General features: G+C 31.8%; 1 protein-coding gene and 1 pseudogene across 4 annotated transcripts; one reads left to right on the forward strand and one right to left on the reverse strand.

Moving 5' to 3' along the window:
• Positions 1 to 1,072: 1,072 nt before the first annotated feature.
• On the reverse strand, positions 1,073 to 5,047 carry LOC100802938 (putative pentatricopeptide repeat-containing protein At2g02150; annotated as a pseudogene).
• Positions 5,048 to 8,658: 3,611 nt separating this feature from the next.
• Positions 8,659 to 19,740, forward strand: LOC100810593 (uncharacterized protein At3g61260). 4 transcript variants are annotated; one of them, XR_005891505.1, is made up of 7 exons: positions 8,659 to 8,958; positions 9,185 to 9,314; positions 9,749 to 10,327; positions 12,527 to 13,016; positions 14,783 to 14,864; positions 19,044 to 19,216; positions 19,366 to 19,505. XR_005891505.1 is itself a non-coding variant. In XM_003524785.5 (6 exons), exons 1-6 carry the CDS (start codon positions 8,929 to 8,931, stop codon positions 19,576 to 19,578), a joined length of 1,524 nt encoding a protein of 507 aa, XP_003524833.1. In that variant the 5' UTR covers positions 8,663 to 8,928; the 3' UTR covers positions 19,579 to 19,740. The 4 variants fall into 4 exon arrangements, 3 of the variants coding, with proteins under 3 accessions (XP_003524833.1, XP_006580076.1, XP_025984246.1); XM_003524785.5 differs by lacking the exon at positions 19,044 to 19,216 and having other exon boundaries at positions 8,663 to 8,958; positions 19,366 to 19,740; XM_006580013.4 differs by lacking the exon at positions 19,044 to 19,216 and having other exon boundaries at positions 8,664 to 8,958; positions 12,599 to 13,016; positions 19,366 to 19,740.
• Positions 19,741 to 23,409: the final 3,669 nt, after the last annotated feature.

Consider the following 23,409-nt stretch of genomic DNA (forward strand, 5'->3'; position numbering starts at 1 on the left):
TACTTGAATTTGTGAGAGATTGAAAAGTAAAAAAAAATTAAAAAAAAATACATTGGTATATTAATCTCTTCCATTTGAAATCTTATTGTTAGGATAATTCTAATTGAAACTTGGATTTTCTAATGTTATTTTGCTGAATTTAGATTAAAAGCAAAGTTGAATTAGTGATAACTTAGCTAGATGAACACCATTGGGAGAAATAAGTTAAAGTAATTAAATAATGTAACAAGGAAAGTTAAATAAATAAATTATTTATATCTTAAGCAAAATAAAATTCTTGTGTTGATTGCTAATAAAAAAAAATATGAAAAGGTCAAATCCAAGGTCCAAAAGGTACTAATAAATATTGATAGAAGAATAATACTTTAGTAAAAAAATGACATTATTTTAATTATTAATAGCAAAATGAAGATTAAGATGAACATTTAATTATAAATAAACTTTCAAGCCAATTCATGGTAACAATTCTGACAAATAAAAAATGTAAATGTAAAATTATTTTTAATAAATTACAAATGATGATTGTACCGAGCACGACAAAGATGGATGATATCATTTCATTTCATTCTCATTCCCATTCGTTAGGAAGCCATGATAACAACTTGAATCCTCTCTGTTAGGGACCTTCATGTTTTTTGTTTCTATCTTCACCCCCACGCTTAACACATCTGTTATATTTCCCATTTAAACACCAACTAAATGGCCTTATCCTTGATGAAACATTGCATTCAGGGGGTAGAAAGTAGAGCCAAGTAAATAAATACAACGCCGACAGGTTCAGGTGAAATGCGGTGGGGGGTGGATTTATTGGTGAATGCATGTCACCGTCTGATGTTGCATAATTTAATTTTATTTTGCACACACAGAAAAAATAAATCTATACTCGCTATGCATCATAATCTTTTATTTTGGTCTCGTCCATTTCTTCTTTGGATACCACAGCTTACATTAATGTCCTGTGGTCCATTTTTTCCTTTGGATTCCATCACTCACATCATGAGCTCTTTAGATGAAAATGCATGTTAAATGGAATGCTGTAGGTAGAAATTGAATAAAGGGTTTCTATGGGCTGAATTTTTTTCTGCTAACAAAATTCAAATCTACATCATATGTACTTTTGTACCCACATTCATTGAATATGGGCGCCATTCATGACAGTGCGTAGTCACACGTGATATAGACAAAAGCTGTGAAAATACTACTTGCCATACACCAATAATATGGTGGTATTGTTTTGGCACTGTCCAATTTAGTTGTTTATTCATTGCGATACAATGGCTGGTCAAAACACCTGAGAATACTGGTGATCTTTTATTATTAAGTTATTTTACCAGTACAACAGTAAATCATCCTTGAATCTAGTAACCTTGAAATGACACAATCTCTTCTCTCCCCTAAACTTTTTAATGCCAAAATCAATCAATAAATAAATATACACCTGATCTTTAGACTGTTTGTCTTTGTTAGCTACAAGATTGGGGAGAGAACAAGAGAAGCCTGAATCTGTCCACCCATTGGAGTGATTCACAAATTTCTAACTCTAGACCTCTCTTGGATCCATGTCATCTAGAAGCAGCCTGCATGAAGCGAAGTACATGAGACCATATCAGGAGCATAAAGCGCCTCAGCTTCCAAGCAAGTGAAACAACCTGATAATAATGTACTTCTGATTATCAGCATGTTAGCTTATATATGTAGTTGGTTTACAATTGGCAGAAATATGGGGGGAAATTATCTTAGACTGACATACCTATTGAGTTAGCAATGAAAAACTCACATCAAATTATAATCCCCATGCAATAAAACTGAAATCAATTTGTTAGATTAAAGAAAGGAGTACCTAACACCAATGACAATGCTGACAGTTATTATCAAAATAAAAATTACTTTGGAAATGTATGAACTGTGTAAAAAATGTTCAATAGAAAGCGTTTATATTGTGAAATGCATAGATAGAATCAGAAAAGTAGTGCTAGCCCATCATAGCTAGGAAAGATTTTATGAGAGAAGGCGTTTTCTTAAACAGACAAAGTTTCTGTATAGGGAGGGGCCTTGTCTATAAAGGGACTTGAAATCACCACTATGATTGTCCAAGTGGTGAAAAGGGCATCCCACTATGGCTGAACTCCTCTACATCTGCCAAATAAAGATTTGCTGTTCTGTGAAAGTCAGTTCATGAGATTGCGAAGCACTAAGCTTGTGCAATTAGGTAACACAGCTGTCGAAGTAAGGCACTGAAACAAAAGGAATTAAACTACAAGACAACTTGTATCAAGTACATAATTTGAAAGGAAAGAAATCTGAGTATATAGAAGAAGAATAGTGTCCAGTACCTATAATTATGAGCTTCCTAGTTATAATATTAGCCAAGTTGCTTTCAAACCAGGAAAACATCACGTTATGGTTGACTTGATTATCAAATGAGAACATGATTATTGATGTACAAATCCCGGAAGCTGCAGGATTTACATCATAAAAAATTCAAGTGCCTTGAGAATGAGAATGCATCAATTGGAACAGCCAGTTGCCATTATCGAATGATGCATCAAATTCATTTCAATGATGCTATTGAACTTGGTATAAAATGAAGCAATCTAGATTGTAGGCCACCAAAATAAGGAACAGTAGACCAAGTATGTATAACATGTTTTCCTCTCAAGTGTGTACAGAAGGAACTGTTATGTCAATAGTCACTGGAATTAGGCCCCTCCTCATCATATCATGAAGCGCCAGAGCTTCATTGATGTCTCCTAGTTTATAATACTTTCTCAATAGATGAATACAGAGAACTTGATTAGGAATAATGCCTTTCCTGAGCATCTCATCTAGCAACGACTTTGCAAGTTGTACTTGACCATAACAAGAAAAACCCCAAATCAGTGAAGTATAAGCTGCCAGGTCTAGCTCCATACCTATTTCAACCATTCTATTTCGCAAACTCAGCTTCTCCAGGATTTCCATGCTTCATGTTCCCATCAATCAAAGAAGTATAAATTAATTTATCTGGACTGATTCCCTTATCCAGCATCTCATTGAACAGGTTCTTGGCTTCTTCAACACAATCATTTTTACAAAGGCCATCAATCAGAGCAGTATAAATCATAATATTAGGTTGCAAACCAGTTCTAGTCATGTGGTCAAAGTAACTAACAGCCTGTTGAGCTAAACCTTTTTTGCATAAACCATCAATTAGTGCACCGTACGTTACCACCGTTATCTTGATACCCAAATCTTGCATCTCTTGTAATAGATTAACAGCCTCTGTGGTTTTTCCAACCTTAAAATATGCATCCATAAGGGTTGTATATATGTAACTATTTGCAATCAGACCAAAATCCATCATCTCCCGAATTACAGCCATAGAATCTTCTATTTTATTTTGTCTGCAAAAATCCCATATTTTAGTTCCATACAGCAACAGATCTGGCTTGAAGTTTTTCTTGTTTATTTCCTATAAAATATCCATTGCCTTCTCCATCATCTTAGCCTTGATATATCCATGAAAAAGGGAAGTATAAATCTGCTGATTAAGAGTCCATTCAGCTTTTAACAATGCCCCAAATAATTCTTCTGCCTCTCTCATTCTTCCATCTTCACAAAGACCATCCAGTAATGCAGTGTAGGTGACGATATTTAAGTTAACTCCAGCCTGCTGCATCTCACTTTCCAGTTTAAATGCTTCATTGAGATCACCTATTTTACAATTTGCATCAATTAGAGATGTATACGTAAATTCATTGGGTTGAAGACCAACATGTATCATGTCAACAAAAAATTTATTTGCTTCCAGTATCATGCCTGCATTGCAAAATGCATCAATTAGGTACTATAAGTTACAACATTTGGTTGCAACCCTCTTTGCTTCATCTCATGCAGATACTCAAAAGCTTGAGGAATTCTTTCAAATTAATAAGAGAATTGTATGTTATCACATCTGGTTCACATCCTGCATCTTTCATTTCCTCAAACACAGTGACTGCTCCAGTTAACATCCCTACCTTTCCATACCCATAAATGAGAGGATTATAGGTGACAATGTCTGGCCTAAGACCCAGAGCTTTCATTTCTTCAAATAAACTCCTGGCAGTTTCTATGCCCCCTTCTCTGGCCAGACAGCCTATCACTATATTATACGTAAAAACTGAGGGCGAAAGGCCAGCCACAACCATGTCCTTGAAAAGGCTTAATGCCAATTCCCCTTTGCTTGATTTTGAAAGCCTGTGAAGAAGATCATTACAAGACCTCACTTTTGGCAGAACCATGAACTTGTTCTTCTTCCAAAAGCATTGCCTTGGCCTCCTCAAGCATCCCCAAATCCACTAAAACACTAAACAAAGTATCAAACACTCCAAAACCAGGCCTACAAACATTCCTAGTAGACCACAGCATATCAAAGAAATCACAACCTGGAAACTCCCTCCCCAACAAAATCCACTCTTTAATGACACTCCTGGCATCAAGATAAAACATTCCACAAAACAAAATGTGAGCCAAAACGCAATAAGACTCCGCGGCGTGGCGAAACCCGGCTCGAGCCCCTGCCTCCTTGAAGAACTTCAGGGCTGATTTAGGGTCCCCTTTCAGATTAAGCAAATCCTTAGACACCCAAATGGGTACCAATGCTGAATCAAACAAGTGGGGACGGTCCTGCTGCAAGAAACTACGCATTGATTCGGAAGCAATGTCATCAAAAGAAGGTTTTGAGACAAAGGGGTATCTCATAACACACAGAAAACTGGCGAACCAAATCATGGGGCGAGCAAAAATTGAATTTTGAGAGGAGAGGGATGAAGGAGTGAAGAAAAGGGGAAAAGGATTTTGAAGGGGTGAGGAATGGAAGGAGCTTACTCGGAGTGAGGCCCTGCTACCGATGTTGCGCGCAAAAAGCAACATGTTTGGTGAAAACAAGTTCGATTGGATTTGGATTCTTCATAGTGGGGATTGGTGTTGGTAATGCAAGAGGAGTTTCATAGCTAGTGTTGAAGGAACAAGAATGAATGCTACTAAGGTTTATGGAACGGGAAGACCATTCCGGCCATTCGTTTTACTATTCAACTTCCTAGTCAGTTTTAATTGACTTTTTTTTTTATTTTAAAAAAAAGTAAACAAAAGTTGTGAAATTAGCATTGAGTAAATCCCTAATCGTTTCAAACTGTCATGGTAATTTTTAAAATTACATTAAATAGATCTTTGAAATTAAAATTAGGCTTAAATATATTTTTTTTCTTTAAATTTGGGGTTAGTCTTTTTTAGTCCCTAAATTAATATTTATATTTTTTTTAGTTTCTTAAATTTGCAAAAGGTTTTTTTAGTCCCTCTTGACTAATTTTTAGCAATTTGAATGAATAATTTGTGACAAATTTTTTACCATAGACTAAAAAACATGAATTTGAAAAACTAAAAAAAATGTAAATTTTAATTTGAGGGACTAATAGAACCCTAATTTTGAATTATTAAAAACATATTTAGATCTTAAAAAATATTATCTTTTTTTAAAAAAATAACGATTACATTGAAAATTGAATCTAAGACTTCATATATATATTACCCAAAATTTATAATTTATCATCATTGTAGTTCATAACAAAGTTAGCGGCATGGATTAGTGTAACTAATGGATTTAATTTCAAAATTTAAGGATTACTATGAGAATGTCTAGCCAATTTAGAAATCAGTAATTAGTGTTTGGTAACAACAAAAGAAAGTTAAAATGGGATTAAAAGAAGAAAATTACATGAAAAATATGAATTTCATAAGTTTAGCATTGAAGAGGTGACAAATATTTTTTTAAAAGTTATTATGAAGCCTGTGCAAAAACATTTCTTCACTTATATGAGAAGAAATTGACTCATTTTGTGTGTTGTGTCTTGTTCTAAAGTCTCATTCTTGCTTCTATTGTCACCACAACAACAATCCCAATAGTAAGTTATGGAAGTCGCTAGCATTTAATAGATAGAACGCTTCATGTGAACTATTACAACCATGACACATCATGTTACCACTACAATGTCTCCTCATATGTGTTTGTCGCTATAGATCTATGTTTGTCCATTGTAAATTCACATCACCCACTTTCGAAGGAATCTAGACGAAACCTAAGTGAGTTTCTTATACAAATAATTTCTTCCCTCACAAAATTGTAAATTATTTTATTTTTTTAAAAACAAAATAATAACAATGATAATTCTAGTATCCTCTGTTTTTTTTACCCATCAAATAATTTTAATTTAATTATTTCTCCTTTATTTTTCACTTAATTTCTCTTCTACAAAACAACCTATATTAACCTCTATTTCCCACTTATTTTCCTTTTTTCTTTTTTTCACCTACCTACTCCCCCTACCTCTAATTCTTCTCACTCTAAATAATGATCAAATAAGTCTAAAATTGTCTTCTTGTTATTGATAGTAAAATATGTGACAACATGATAATAAAAAATAATACAGAAATGACTGTTATTTTAGTCTATGAATATAAATCTTACTATATTTATAATACTTATATTTTACAATTTATTATCATTCTACGTCTCCCTATCCATTTTAATTGGATAAGTTTTATTGACTCGATTTATATAGTATATAATATTTTTTAAACCATGTAACTTTTTTTAAATGATTATGTATTAATAATTATCCTCATACCCTAGTTACCTTCAAGCCCTAACCCAGCAAAGAATTTCGTTGCCATGGTTTGGGTTGAGGATTTATTTGTTAATTTTTTACTAAAATATATTTGTAATTTCTAATAAATATCCAAATTTTATATTTATTTTTAATAAAATTTTTATTTATTTTTCCCACTGATAAGACAAAAAAAATTATTTTTGATGTTGACACTTTTTTCGTTGGAGTTGCTTATATTTTTTTTCAATGCTAAAAAAAATTGATATTACCAAATTATATTTTTCTCGTTAGTACCCATCTTTTTTCTCATAACGTCTATTATTGTTCATGCCACATGATATTAGTTAGAATTTAAATTTTGGCAAGTGTCAAGCAAGATGATATGTCTTGCATATATAAATAATCGTTCAAGTAGCTCAACAACTCATCATAATTACTCTTTAAAAAAAAACTCATGATAATTACTTTTATCCACCATAATAATTTGGCTTAATGTTTCCTTATTAAGGGAAAAATTAAAATATTTAAATGTGTCTAAGAGCGTCTCTAATGTTGCTGATGTTTAACTAAACTCTTAAATATGAAAATTGAACCAAATATTCGTTTGTAGTTTGAGCAAGTTTATAAAACTCATATAATTAAACGTTGTTTATACAGAAAACAATTGTTTAAGAAAAAAATATTTTTGATCAACAGAATGGAGAGGAAAAACAAACCAAAACCTCAATCTAAAATACTAGAAACGTGAAAATGATGATCAACACAAATTTTAAAACAAACAATTGCAAACTAAAATCAAAATCCAAATTGTAAATTAGTTGCCCAACCTAGAAATTGGAAAATCTAGAAATTGCATTTTATTTTGTATTTTGAAAAAATGTCTATAACTTTTTTTTCCTCTGAGTAGTGCACTCAGTGTCAATATGATCATCTCCCAAACAAAATAAATTCATAAGAAATAGACATAAGATATGATGAATTTTAGTTTCGAGGCTTATTTAGAATACGGTCTGATTGGAACAATACTTTATAAATTTGAAGTTTATATGGTTATTTGTAATAAAAAAATGAATTATCACCTTATAATTGAGATCTTAAGAAGAATTTTATGGTCAATGACTTCATTAATATATACCGAGTAATTTACATTTGAATTCGAGACTCTTTAATTTAAATATTATAGTATTAGGTTTGAATTAGTCTAAATCAAGATAAATAAATTTATTTAAGGAGTTAAATTTTTAATTTCTTTTTAATTTTGAATAAGAAAGTTTATTTAAAAAATAAAAAAGCAATTATTGATATATGGGAAATTGATTATATATATATAATCAATTTTTGCAAAAATGTAATTTTTCTCCTCTTTTATCATAAGTCTAAACTTATTAAGATGTATAAATTTAACAATAAGTTGCAATTTTCATAGCCCTGACAAATAAAAAAAATCAAATTTCAAATTCATACTATTTTTTTCGATAAAAAGGATTTTGTTAAATATTTGATTTATAGATAATAATAATCTCATAAAGGTTTTTAAATTGTTTTTATTAAAAAAAACGCCCATAAGAGTTGTCCTTTTTTTTTACGGAAAATTATAATGTAATCAAAGATTAAAGTGAAAAATATTAATCATTGTATTTTTAGTTTATATAATACCATAACACTTCTTTTATTAAAAGAAAAACCCACACACACATCTTCTTACTGTTTAATTTTATAGAAAAAAGTTTGATATTCTCTTAAAACATGGTATTTTTTTATAAAAAAAATGCTTTTGTATAGTAGTAAGCTATATAAAAAAATTTCTGAACTATCAAACTCACTCTAATAATTAATTAATCTCTCATAATTTAACTATAACGAAGTAGTATTACTGTGTGATACAATCATGTGGCAGCATGATTAGGGTGATTGGAAGTTAAACTCCTCTCTTATCATGATTTGCCCGTTAGTGCTAAATTTGATAGATTTTTTGCATTACAATACAAGACGGATAATAATTGCACATAGCACATAGCACATGGAACTTAGAAGTAACAAAAGGGATTAACATTATATGGGGCGGGGAAGTGGTCCACAAAAGCCGATGTAGTACAACAGGTCAGAGACAGGGCCGTCTATTACTGGATCTTCTTGTCTTCCAACTCTCTCTCTCTCTCTCTCTTGTGAAGGCTCTCACTTTTGCAACTCAAAAGCTTCAAACCCAAAGAAGTAGTACTTGGCTTATAGCCAGTGATGAACACTAACTGCATTATGTAAAGATTGCATTTTTGCTCCCACAAGGACAACCCATTTGTCAAATATGGATTACGAGAGGATCCAAAAGCCTCAGGTATCTCTTCTATCTCTTTCATCCCACCTCACCTTTTTTGTTTTTGCTTGATTTGCATTTTTTAATATTTCTTCTCTCTTACATATGTGTGTTGTGTTGTACTTGGAAAGTGAGTATCATTGTCAGAGTTGCTTAGTATTCTGCAAAGTGCAAGCACTTGTTTTGATCTTTTCATTTTTGGGATTCTCTGATTTGCCTTTGGCTTTATGGGAACTTGGGTTTGCAGGGTGTTGGGGGATTTTCGCCTGGAAAATTGAGGAGCATGCTACTGGGTGTGGAGAAGAAGAGAAAAGAAGAGGAAGAGCTTGATTCTACTTTGACCACGAGATCTCAGAATTCAGACATGGATGAATCTGGTATGTATGCTCATCCATTCTTAGTCTTGACAAATATGATGCTGCCTTGAAGCTTGAGAAGTTGTAAATCCAAGATATTGCGTTTCTCAAAATGTAAGATTTTGACTGAGTGTGGTGATTTCTCCGTCACCATTGTTGTGTTGTTGCCTGTGATGTTTTATTTCACTCCTGTAGTTTTGTGGAAATTTGGCAGTATACTATGATTTAAATTATATGCAAAAGGGTGAAGAAAGTGAAGAAAAGGGAACAAGTCATTCTTTGATACATAATGTACTTGATATTTCATATATGGTATACTATTTAAACCTTGCGTCTGCCTTTCTTTTGTTTGGTGTTTTTGATTAGTTTATACAATGATATTTGTAAGCAGTGTCATATATGTATGTGTATCAAGTGTTTGTTAATTGCCATTCTATTTGACATATCTGTTACAGGTGGTAGCAGTTCTGATCATTGTAAAGACGTAGATGTTGTGAGTGTCCTTCCTGATTATTCAACTTCTGCTATAGTTCGCACTAGTAGCATAGAGGCAGTTGGTGGTGATCGTTTTGTGAAGGCCAATGCAGCAGTGAATTCAAGGAATAGAGTCTTAGAAGACCCTTCTTCAGATTATGATAGTGGGCACGATAATATGAGCATGTCCTCATCAATGTTCGAATTTCAAAAGGCGGAGCGTGCCCCACAGAGGGTGCCCGTGGGGCCATTCTCAAAACCAGCACCATCTAAATGGGATGATGCACAGAAGTGGATAGCAAGTCCAACTTCAAACAGGCCAAAGACAGCGCAGACCCAGGGGCAAGGTGGGCATGCAGGACCGCGTAAGGCTGGTAGTCTTGGTTATGGAAGCCGGCAATCTTCGATGAAGGTTGTTGTTGAAGTTCCAGATCAAAAAGAAATTGCTTTAGATGAACCAGATACCAAGAAAATTGATACAAATCAAACTAAGATGGATAGTGGAGGACAGAAATTTGTGAGTTGGGAGGCTGATCCCTATGCAATTGCAAGTTTTTGTGGTAAATGTTTGATTGTGTTTTGGAATTCTTTACTGGAGTTATCTCATAAACATACTTTTTGTTCGTTATAATTTTATTTTTGCTATTTTTGTGAAAGATTATGTTTTTTTATCACTTGTAGTGTGTCGAGTATATGTTGACTCTGTAATCCAGATGACATAAGCTTACAGATCACAATTAGAACTCAGGTAGATTAGTGTTAATTCAGTTAATAACTTATTTTCAGGAAGGCATCTGTATGGGTGTCATTTTTGTGTGTGTTTTTTCTTAAATTATTATCATTTTGACTTTTCAAGGTCTCTATGTTTATTTGGGTCTGGTTATTCAACCTGGGCCCTAATATGGTTTATTTGGTCCCCATGTTTGATGGGCCCTGTATGAATGATGTAGTTAGCTATATATTCTGGGAAACTCCTAGCTGCTAGGTGTGTGATGCTCCCCTTTCTCTTTGGAAAATTTGTAGTCCCCTCGCTACTTTTTATTTTTATTGGTGTATGATGGTTGCACTGAGATTAGAATCTATATTCTCATGCATTTTGTTCAAAACCCCCACCACTAGGTCGACCCTAGTGGGTATCCTACAGTACTACTTATTACTGAAAGAGTGGGTACTACTGCAATTCTTCTTTTTGGTTTCAAAGCTTGTTGGAAGTTGAATGCTAATTCCGAAGGGGGCTAAGTGTGTGTGTATATATTAAAAAATATTGAATGGTAATAGTACCCACTTTTTCAGTACTGTAGTATCATAAATGAATCCGGCAAGTCGGACCAATTGTTAGGAACCAAGTCTTGAAATGAGGAAGAAAATAAATAATTTTATTGAATAGTGAGAAAAGAACAGAAAATAGGAGATAAAACTCTCCTCCAAGGGTTTTCTCTTCACACTCTTCACAAAGGATTTCTCCTTTCACAAAGAGCTAATGCCCGATCTACAGATGATAAGGGCTCCCTCTCTCCTATCCTTCTTCCCTTGTTTATATCTAATAAACCCCTCTAACTAACTAACTAACTAATCAATATCCTAGCTGTAGTAACTAACTCTCCCTTCCTCATAGTTCTAGCAGATGCCGAGGTTTCTCCCTTTATTTTCTTCTGTTGTGGCTTTATTAATTTTATCAACAACTTGGGTCATATTGTTTTGGTAGAAATAATATTGAGCTCATCAAATCCTTTGTTAGACACTGCTTGAATTTTCCCTAAACCCTGTCAACCCCCAAATCCAATCCTGCAGGTTCTGTTAGCCATCAATCTAGCCTTACAATTCAACACTTTCTAGTGCCTGAAAACCCCACTGTCTTTCATTTGTTGAGCCTTCAATACCCCTTTGAAAAATTTTGTTTTGATAATTTTAATCCTATGCTTTCCGCCTTCGACTGCCTTGCATCATCAGCAAAGTGCTTAAATTTTGGCAGTATTCTCTTATGATGTTCTGCATTGGCCTATGAGATAATCACTTGCCATCAAAATGGATATACTGAATTGACTTGTACTTTTCATATGGCATTGCTACAAGATTTTCCAATAAAAGATGAAGACAAATTTTGGGAGATGGATTGCAAAATAATCCTCTGTAAAGAGTAATGTGAGCTGGGTGGATTTACACTTATATGCCAGTGTATGATTTATGATTGTTGATATTGTGAACCAGGCAAGCTCCTAGCTTCATTCATACGAAAACATTTGGGGGGCGGGGGGCATTTTCATGTGGACATTAAGTAAGGTTTAACCTTTGGCTTCTTGGTATAGATTTTATACTTTCACCAATGGTTAATTACAATTATGTTTGGTCTGTTTATAATTTTGCATGAATCTTATTATTTTTAAAAAAAATTAAGATAGTACACCTCAAAATACTTCCAATAAGACAAAGTCTTCAAGTGAACTACATAATTTTATTTTTTTTGACAATTATTACTTACTTTGCTGTTGATTAGAGTTCAAAAGTCTCAAGCTGTATAACCTAGGTTAATAAAAATTTGAGAGAAATGGACATGAGCATGTTCTCCTACACCAAAATGCTTGAGAAGTCTTTCTTTCTCTCTCAAAATGGTATCCTATAACCAGAAGTTGATTGACATAATTGCAATTGAAAGAGTTAAATAAATTGTGTCTAGTTTAATTCAGTAGTTATTGTGCATATAGCTGACTCTTACTAATTCCTTGTTCTTTCATTACCTTTCTGTTATTTGATATTGATAGTTAGTCTCAGCCAGCACAATTTATCTCTTGCAATCCAAAATGAAACAACATTTGTTCCTCCCCCTTCAACAGCTCGGTCTGTGTCAATGAGAGATATGGGTACCGAAATGACCCCTATTGCTAGCCAGGAGCCATCAAGAACAGGTACCCCAGTGAGGGCAACAACACCAATGCGCAGCCCTAATTCTTCCCGGCCTTCTACTCCCCCCAGAGCCTCCCCTGCATCTACTTTAACTGATCTACATAGTGACAATCTGAATCTCAACATGAATGAGTTGTCCGAAAAGGAGCTACAAATGAAAACAAGGCGAGAAATAATGGTTCTCGGGACACAACTAGGTAAAATGAACATTGCTGCCTGGGCTAGCAAAGAAGAGGAGGATAAGGATGCATCCACTTCCCTGAAAACAAAAGCAGAATTACCTAAGAGTGTCGTTGAAGCACGTGCAGCAGCATGGGAGGAGGCTGAGAAGGCCAAGTACATGGCCAGGTCAGTTTATACTAATTATTAATGTTAACATTATCTGTTTAAGTTTTGGTTTCTGTCCTATAACCTCTGTTGCTTTAGAGATATAAATCTGTTAACATGCCTGGTTGTTCATACTTAAATTAAATTTCATCAGGTATAGGGTGCTGTCCAAATAACTCTTGCATGAGTGATCTGTCACATCTTAAAAATATATAAGTAAAACCACCTAAGTGCCTCCACTTAATAGCTTAAGCTTTCAAGAGCATTGGTCTTTGTCAAGTGTCTATTTAATTTTTGCTACAAATAGATTCTTGAATATTTGTCAAAAGATTCTGGACCAACCATTCTCTTTTGGTGTTTAATCCTATAAAAAGTAATGTTTCTACTACATTTCCTCTGTAAGTGGCCTTTTGTAAAACTTTTTCATGTTTGTGGTTTCCCCTGGTTTCTTGATAATGATGTACCTGAATTTTTGTGTTGTGTTTGAACAAATCATCATAAATGACTTGGTGATGAAGAATCTAGGCAGGAAAAATGAAAAGAAAGGAGGAGAGATATAGCAAAGGAAACAAATAGTTACAAAATTGAATTGAACGCTAGAAACTGTAGTGCAGAACTTCAGTGCATTAATTCTTTTGATTTGTGTAGATTCCAATCATGTCATCATGTATAGTGATTCTAGATAAAAAGGATTATTATTCTCCTAAGAGCATCTCCAATCCAGCATCTCTCATTAGGATTCTTAAGTGGGTCCCATTTATACATATCACTCATTTTTACCATTTTGAACTTACCTGCTGGAGAGAGGCTGGAGACAAAGCCTGCAGGAGAGGATCCATACTCGGCATCCAATCCCTCCAACCCTGCACCTTTACTAAATGGACCGCCACTAATAATACCACGCCCTTACATTTCATCAATAATTTAGCTAGTTATAAAAATTTTAAAAATTATCTGTATATGAAAATTGGCTATATTTTTGCTTTTTCAAAATTTTTATTTCATATTAGTAAAAAAAGATTTTACAAAAAAACTACATTATGCATTGCTGCACTGTTTAACAGCAGCTTTCCAGTGATAAAACATTTGAAACCATTTTTATATTATATACATATATACACACACACACACACACACACACACATATATATATATATATATATATATATATATATATATTTTAAATAACAAAGCACAGGCGCTTAAATAAACAACTGGTGCTTAATTTGTGTGTCATAGTAGCACTCCAACAGCAGATTCTTAGGAAGAACGGTTTTCAATAAATAAGAACCCAAACAAGCATCACCAATAGAATTGCTCTAAGTTTTTCAGTAGTTTGAAAGTGACTGCAATTTTATACCTACCCAACTACTCCTGAAGAAACAAAAACAAGGAAACAAATAATAAAAGGCAACAGAAAAAATTATAAACCAAGGAAGGACTTAAGGCCTAATTGTCTGAATCTGACAATATGTGGAGTTTATAGCCTATAGGTATGTATTTAAATTTCATGTCTGTCAGTTTCTTTGTATCTTTGAGACTTAGGAATAATAGCTTAAAATTTGTCTTCCCTCCCTTTATCATGGATATTCAGTACAGATTTATGGATGTGTTTCTTATTTGTGACACAATGAATAAAATTTCGCTACATAATTAACCAGACTTTTGGAACATGAGATCAATATTTTATGGGCATTTAAACAGTTTCAGAAACACATAGGTTAATATTATTTTGTTTTGCTACATTCTAAATTCTCTGAAGCAGGAATATGTTGTTAATTACACAGGTTTAGGCGTGAGGAGATGAAAATTCAAGCATGGGAAAATCACCAGAAAGCAAAAACAGAAGCCAAGATGAGAAAAATTGAGGTATACGCCTGTTATTATTAGTTTATTACTAATTTTGTTGTTTCCAACATGGCTATTTAATTTAGTTTTTTGGGACAATCCTGTGGATGTTAACCTCTAATCCTAATATGGAAGAATCTGAGTCAGCCTAACAATGGCAACACAATGTCTGCTTGGAGATGAATAAGATACCCTAAATAGGTACAGAGTATGTGAACGGAAAACAAGGGAACATCTAATATATTTTAATCCATATTGTACCATAATTTATAAACTTAAAATTGACTTCATAGGGTCTAACACCATGTACTGTTCTTGTGTTACTAATCTGAGAAAGCTTTAATAAAATTCTAATAAGTAACCTGTTGGACATTTTAGTGTAATTGATCTCTTTATTATGTTAAAATAAGAGTGCACGCTTGTTTTAATGTAATAACGAGATGTTCGGTTTAGGCAAATTTTGGAAGTTACATGAAAGTTACTAAAACTTCCATCAACGGTTGGAAGTTACATGGAAGTTACTAAAACTTCTATCAACGGCAGTTTTTAAAAAGAAATAACTTCCATCAACCGCCAAAAACCACTTGTTCTTTGATCATAAATAATCATTCTGGTTCAGAAAGCATAACGGGTGACAAAACATACAAGACCAAAACAAAATTCTTGAATTATAATCTTCTGATTTTATCCGATTGAACAATTTTGGTTGAACCCCGAAATTTGATTCAATCTGAAAGTGTTATACACGACTTCAGATTTATCCAGTATCATCTCGATTTTTCAAAATAACCAACTAAAGATTGAATCAAATTTTTCGAGATGACGAACGATAGTTCGAAGATGACAAGCAAGTTTGCGAAGTTGGACAAGTTTGAAGGGCAGGATTTCAGAAGATGGCAGAAGAAGATGCACTTTCTCTTGACAACATTGAAAGTGGTGTATGTGCTGAGTACACCGATGCCGGTGTTTATGGAAGACGAAACTCTGGATCAAACAAGGAAGCGTTCGAAATGGGAGAACGACGATTACATTTGTCGTGGACACATTCTGAACAGTATGTCTGACTCTCTCTTTGATATTTATCAAAATGTTGAGTCTGCTAAGGAATTATGGGACTCTCTTGAATCCAAGTATATGGCAGAAGATGCCTCAAGTAACAAATTCTTAGTTAGTAATTTCTTTAATTACAAAATGATTGATTCGAGGCCTGTTATGGAACAATATAATGAACTGCTGCGGATTTTGGGTCAGTTTACTCAACATGATTTGAAAATGGATGAATCCATTGCAGTTTCATCTATAATTGATAAACTGCCTTCTTCTTGGAAAGACTTCAAGCATACCTTGAAACATAAGAAGGAAGAGTTGACTCTGGTTCAACTCGATAGTCATTTCATGATTGAGGAGTCGCTGAGGGCTCAGGAAATTGACAAAGTCAATGATAAAAATGTAGCAGGTTCCTCTTACGTTAATATGGTAGAGGAAAGTGGAACAGTTAAGCAAAATTACAATGCTAAAGGTAACAAACGAAAATTTCAAGGAAATAAGAACAAAGGTCCAAACAAACAGACAAAATTGTCATGTTGGAAGTGTGGGAAACCTGGTCATTTAAAGAGGGATTGTCGGGTGTTCAAAGGAAAGAACAACGCTGGTCCAAGTGGGTCTAATGATCCTGAAAAGCAACAAGGTCAAATTGTAGTGAATAATTTTAATTCGAATACGAATTCAAATTATGTATCACTAATATCTGATGCATACTATGTGCAGGATGATGACGTTGCTTGGTGGTTTGATTCGGGAGCAACAAGCCATGTGTGCAAAGATCGTCGTTGGTTCAAGGAATTTAGACCAATCGATGATGGCTCTATTGTGAAGATGGACAATGTTGCAACTGAACCAATCCTAGGATTAGGTTGTGTGAATTTAGTTTTTACTTCCGAAAAAAGTTTGTATTTGGATAATGTCTTATTTGTACCTGGTATTCGTAAGAACTTATTGTCTGGTATGGTTTTAAATAATTGTGGTTTCAAGCAAGTACTTGAAAGTGACAAGTACATCTTGTCAAGACATGGTTCGTTTGTTGGATTTGGTTATCGTTGTAATGGAATGTTTAAATTAAACATTAATGTTCCTTTTGTTCATGAATCTGTTTGTATGACCTCGTGTAGTTCTATAATTAATATGACAAAATTAGAAATTTGGCATGCTAGATTAGGACATGTTCATTACAAAAGATTAAAAGATATGTCAAAAACAAGTATGATTCCTCCTTTTGATATGAACATTGAAAAATGCAAAACTTGCATGTTGACCAAGATCACTAGGAAACCTTTTAAGGATGTTAAAAGTGAGACTAAAGTCTCACACCTTATTCATAGTGATTTGTGTGATTTGCATACTACTCCATCATTAGGTCATAAAAAATATCTTGTTACTTTTATTGATGATGCATCAAGGTATTGTTATGTATATTTATTAAATACAAAAGATGAAGCTCTTGATAAATTTAAAATTTATAAGAAAGAGGTAGAACTTCATCAAAATGGGTTAATCAAAACTCTTCGTACGGATAGGGGAGGTGAGTATTATGATCCGGTTTATTTTCAATCTACTGGAATAATACATCAAACTACAGCTCCCTATACACCACAACAGAATGGTGTAACCGAAAGGAAGAATAGAACCTTGAAAGAAATGGTGAATTCCATGTTATCCTATTCGGGTTTAAGTGAAGGATTTTGGGGTGAGGCTATGTTGACAGCCTGCTACTTGTTGAACCGAATTCCTAACAAAAGGAATAAGGTTACCCCATATGAACTTTGGCACAAAAACACACCAAATTTGAGTTATCTCAAAATTTGGGGATGTAGGGCTGTGAGAACTCAGCATAATTTGGCGATCATTTAACCAAAGGGTTAAGTAGAGATCTCGTGAAAAGGTCGGCTGTGGGATTAGGATTAAAGTCCATCTGAAATCTCTTATGTTAAGATACCCAATTCCCATCTAATATGACATTAGGTGCTGAATTCAATGTGGAAAGCTTAACATGTAGAGATTGAAACACATCATCGAAAGTATCCCAAAAGGTATGTGTTCGGTTCTGCAAGTTAAGGAGGTTGAAGTATAACTTCTCAATGGTTCTTTTGAAAAATTGCATTTGCAGGTGCAAGAAAGAAAAGGACTACCTATATAAGCATGAAGTTTAGCCGCTTCAAGAAGCTGGGACTTGGCTTTGATATGCTTATGAAGGATAGGGACACAGGCTAGTAAACTAGTGTCGAGCAAGAGTAATGTTATAAACTATTGTGCAAATTATCTTCATGTATTCATTATGAATAGAAAGGGTTCAATCCTTAGTGACACCCTGATATTCGAATATTTGAAACGTGTAATTTGCTAAGATGAAATTCAATCGTCACGTTATTTCATTTATGCAGTAGTTTGTTGTATGTTATGACTTTGGTGATTTGATCGGTAATTACACTAAAATGGGGGAGGTTTGTTGGACATTTTAGTGTAATTGATCTCTTTATTATGTTAAAATAAGAGTGCACGCTTGTTTTAATGTAATAACGAGATGTTCGGTTTAGGAAAATTTTGGAAGTTATATGGAAGTTATTAAAACTTCCATCAACGGTTGGAAGTTACATGGAAGTTACTAAAACTTCTATCAACGGCAGTTTTTAAAAAGAAATAACTTCCATCAACCGCCAAAAACCACTTGTTCTTTGATCATAAATAATCATTCTGGTTCAGAAAGCATAACGGGTGACAAAACATACAAGACCAAAACAAAACTCTTGAATTATAATCTTCTGATTTTATCCGATTGAACAATTTTGGTTGAACCCCGAAATTTGATTCAATCTGAAAGTGTTATACACGACTTCAGATTTATCCAGTATCATCTCGATTTTTCAAAATAACCAACATAACCATAGGTGAAGCCATGTACTGTTCTCTTATTGGTCAAGACTATGAGGTGCATTGATAAGTGAACAATAGTATGAGTATCAAATATATGTGTATTTTGTCCCAATCTGAATACAGAAATAAGTGGCTATCCCTTCTGGTATACTGAGAGAATTTATGCTTATTTCTTTAGTCTGTGTATATTTCACTTTAAATTGAGCATTATGTTAGCCTTTAGGAGAATTAGTTCTTCACATGGAATTAGAGCCTTTATGACCATGTCATCAGGAGTTCAATCCTTATGCTTCTAAATGAAGTTGAATTTCAGCACAAGATGGAAGAGGACTTTGAGTTGCATGCCCTTCAAAGTCCAAAGAACTCTTATGTGATGGAGTGCTGAAGTTTGAGAGTTGACTGATACATTTGAATAGGAAAACCAAGATGTTGGTGTTGAAAATTAAGTAAGCAATGATGACTTCTACTAGATTTCTAACATTTTAGCAAACTTCCCAGCAATAAATGTAGTAGTCCTAATAATACATTGTATTACCAAAAAAATGGTTAGTTACCCAAAAATATGATTTTATAATAAATAATAATTTGGTTGCAGGTAGAAGTTGAAAGGATACAAGGTAAGGCACAAGATAAGCTAACGAATAAATTAGCAGCTGCAAGGCATAAGGCCGAGGAAAAGCGTGCAGCAGCAGAAGCCAATAGAAATCATCAAGCTGCAAAAACTGAAGAGCAAGCAGAGTATATACGAAGAACTGGTCATGTCCCTTCCTCATATTTATCATTTTCTTGCTGCAATTGGTGCTCTTAAAAAAAGCCAATCTTTGTCAATGTTTATTTTTTGTTTCTATAGGTATGAAATGCCTTTTGCTGCTTACACCCAAGCATGTTAAATATGCCTGTTGCATTTCCCTCCTGGTGTAAAATGTTACATTGTTCTGAAGAATAATTGCAATTTGAAAGTGCTTTGCTATTTGTTCAGTTTTTATTTTCTGATCATTAGAATTCGGATTTTGGACCTAATTCAGTCCAAAAGTTAAGGTAACTTGTGAAGTGAGGGTTGACTTACTGTTTTTGGCATCACTGTCAGTACGAAAATTTCAACATGCTCTTCTTATATCGAGGACTGAACATGGGTTTTATACAGGCATCAAAATGATTTGGAAATAAAGTAAGTTGATATATATTAAATTTATTCGTATATTCTGTGACTATTACATATTAAGACGTCTATATGTATATATGTGCATATGGAGATCAAAATATTGTTTATTTTTGGTTTGCCAATGTAATAGCTATAATATTCAACCGTATAAAAACTTATGTAAACAAAATAATCATCTGTATTGTTAAAAAAAAAATTATGTGATTGCTTCAAAAATATCAAAGCACAGGTGGATTTTGATTCAATGTGCCATCATGTAGAAATGTATGAGACACATGATAATAGCAATAAAAAGCCCATGATATGAATAATGAAAATACCAAACATATGAAATATATGGAATCAATTTTTTTATAACCTTTGAATTTTTCTTCTTTAAAATATGTTTTATATACTATTTTCTGAAATATTATGTAAATAATAAATGAGAAAAAAAGTTATATATTGATAATATGAGAAATTTTACACATTTATTGAGTCACAACTTATTATATATGATAAATTTGTTGATTTTTTAAAATAATTTGAAAAGTAATTTGTAATTAAATAATATTGTAAAACTATTTTATAGACAGTTGAATCTTTTAAATTATATATATATATATATATATATATATATATATATATATTATAAACACATTTTTTAAAAGTATAATAAAATTGTATCATACTGTTTAGGTAAAAAAAATCTATTTATATTTTTTGTACAAATATTGCTTACGTTAAATGTAACATAGTTAACTTATATGTAAAGAAATATAGTAACATGTATATATAAATAGATTAAATTTTAATTTTTTTTAATCATGGCAATTGTGTGAAGTATCTGTTAAATTTGTTAATGGTTAATTTGTGTTACTGAAACTAACGGATCATCTTTAGTGAATCTTTTCTTCTTATCATATTTTATTTCATTTATAATACTCAAACTCGATATTTTACTTAAGAAAATCGAGTTTGATCATTTGAAACAATAACTTTTGGTATTAATTTTAATATTTTTAGAAAGTGAATTTTACTTATAATATATTAACTATAGTATTTGTAAAATATAATAAATAAAATATATACCTATTAAACATATGAATTCTTATATAAGAAAACAGATTCATTTATTTATATATTTGTGTAAATATTGTATTAATGCAGTCAATGTTAACATTAATAATTCTTTTTCAATTCTTGTTTACTTATATATATATATATATATATATATATATATATATATATATATATAATTTGACTTCATATTATATTTAATAAATAAAGTATTTAATATTTTTGAAAAGTCAATTTTACTTATAAAATATTAATTACAGTATTTGTGAAATATAAAAAATACAATATATACCAATTAAACAAATGACTTCTTATATAAATCTAAATAAATTGAAAACATATTTTGAAATAAAACACAATTAATACAAAATTAATTCCTTGATATATATATATATATATATATATATATATATATATATATATATATATATATATATGAAAATATCAATAAAAAATTTATTTGTATTATTGCGTAAATGATATTTATGGAAATTAATTAAAACATAAAATTTCAAACATATTAATTTAATATGCTAAATTCATAAATATATATAATATTTTTCTTATTTTACATACTTAAGAATTTTACTATATATTATATATTTATTAAATACAGTATTTAATGTTATTGAAAAGTCAATTTTACTCACAATATATCATTTATGCTATTTATTGGTTCTAACATATTTATCAAAATTAATACATTAAATATTTTCGCATTTCTTTTATTTTTCAAAGAATTAGTTGTTCACACATTTTAAAATAGGTAAATTGAATTATATATATATATATATATATAAATAATAACAATAACTCATTTCATAATTTTTATCCTTAATAATTTGAATATATATTCTTAAAAAAATAATTACTTCACAAAACATATAATCTATGTTTCCTTACATGTTTACAAATTTTAATTTTTGCTCTTATTGGGATTTTGGTAAGAATGCCAAATTACTCAAGTAATAAAGTAGTAAGTAAAATATCATTTTTACTTTGACTTGTGCGATAATTTGATAATTAGTAATAAATTAAATAGATTATGAAGATTAATAGATGAAGTAACCAAGACTAAAAGACAATTTCATAAAATATAAATGAGAAAAAGTGAGAAATTTGAGTTTTTGAATTTTCACAAACAATTGGCATGCACAATAAACAGATTTTAAATCAATAGGAGAAATTTGTTAGGTTTAATTTCATCAAATCATCCTAACATGCAACCTCTGTTTTCTTATTCAAAAAAATGTTTGTTATCATCAACCCACAACTTTATTCAAATCTTAATCATTTAACTGAGAGAATCTAAGTCCTTTGATCTTGCATTAGGAATAAGGATTTTAATGATATCCAATCCTTTTTACCCTATCCCTAGACATAAAAATTATTGGGTGTTCCCTATAGTTTGCAATTAAATTAAAATTTCCAATTATAATTGAATAAAGAGATTGATGCAATCGGGTCATCAAACTAAAACAAGCATTGAACATAGAAGATAAGCAATAATAATTCTTTATTGAATAATAAAAAGAGTAATTACATGAAAATATGTTTGATTACATTAAATCCCAACGAATGATGAATTTAGCTTCTCATGGCCATTGGAGAAAGCAAACTTGACGATGAAAAAGATGATGAATCCCAAAGTATAGACACCACCTCCAATGTAAGCACGAACAAACAACACATGCCTTCTAAAGTTGTGCTTAAGCGGTCTCAAAAGTGGTGCACTTAAGCATTGACAACAACATTAAATGTTCAGCTTCAAGATCATGTTTAAATTGTCCCAAAAGTGACTCCTTAAGTTAGGGGTGTTCATCGGGTCTAAATCTACCCATGATCCAACCCAATCCAATTATATTGAGTTAGGTTTCTAAAGTGTTTGGATCGAATCTAACCCAACTCAATTAAGACTTAATCATGCAAGGGTTGAGTAATGATTTTTTTTTAACTCGACTCAACTCAACCCATATCATATAATTTAATTTATTATATATAAATTAATTATTAAATACAAAACACATTAATAATTTTTAGTTCACATAGTTTATTAAATTAAATCATCCATGAAATTTTCCTTTTTTAAGTTGTTTTTATTTTGGTCTTGATTTTGTGTATGCTTTCGAATGTTAATATCATACTTTATTTTTTTTTATCTAAAATAAAATATTGTATTAACATTAAAATATTAATTATATTGGTTAAATATTTTTATAATTCCTTTCAAATGCATTAGTCATTATATACTTACAAAGCTTTAAGCGAAAAATAATAATATTGTTCTTAATTTTTTTTTCAAAAATAAAAATATTTTTTAAATAGTCACATCCAATCAATCCAACCCATAAAAAACACAAACCTGACCCAAGGCATAAAATTATGATCTAATTGGATAATGAGCTTAACCAAACTCGA

The sequence above is a fragment of the Glycine max genome, chromosome 5, assembly GCF_000004515.6.
Source record: "Glycine max cultivar Williams 82 chromosome 5, Glycine_max_v4.0, whole genome shotgun sequence".
Lineage (NCBI taxonomy): Eukaryota > Viridiplantae > Streptophyta > Magnoliopsida > Fabales > Fabaceae > Glycine > Glycine max.

What these genes read in the sequence shown, in the direction of transcription:
- LOC100810593 (XM_003524785.5), top strand. Translation starts at nt 8,929, where the DNA reads ATGGATTACGAGAGGATCCAAAAGCCTCAG. An exon ending in TTCAGACATGGATGAATCTG is followed by an intron (nt 9,315 to 9,748) that starts GTATGTATGCTC and finishes TATCTGTTACAG; the next exon opens with GTGGTAGCAGTTCTGATCAT. An exon ending in TGCAATTGCAAGTTTTTGTG is followed by an intron (nt 10,328 to 12,526) that starts GTAAATGTTTGA and finishes TGATATTGATAG; the next exon opens with TTAGTCTCAGCCAGCACAAT.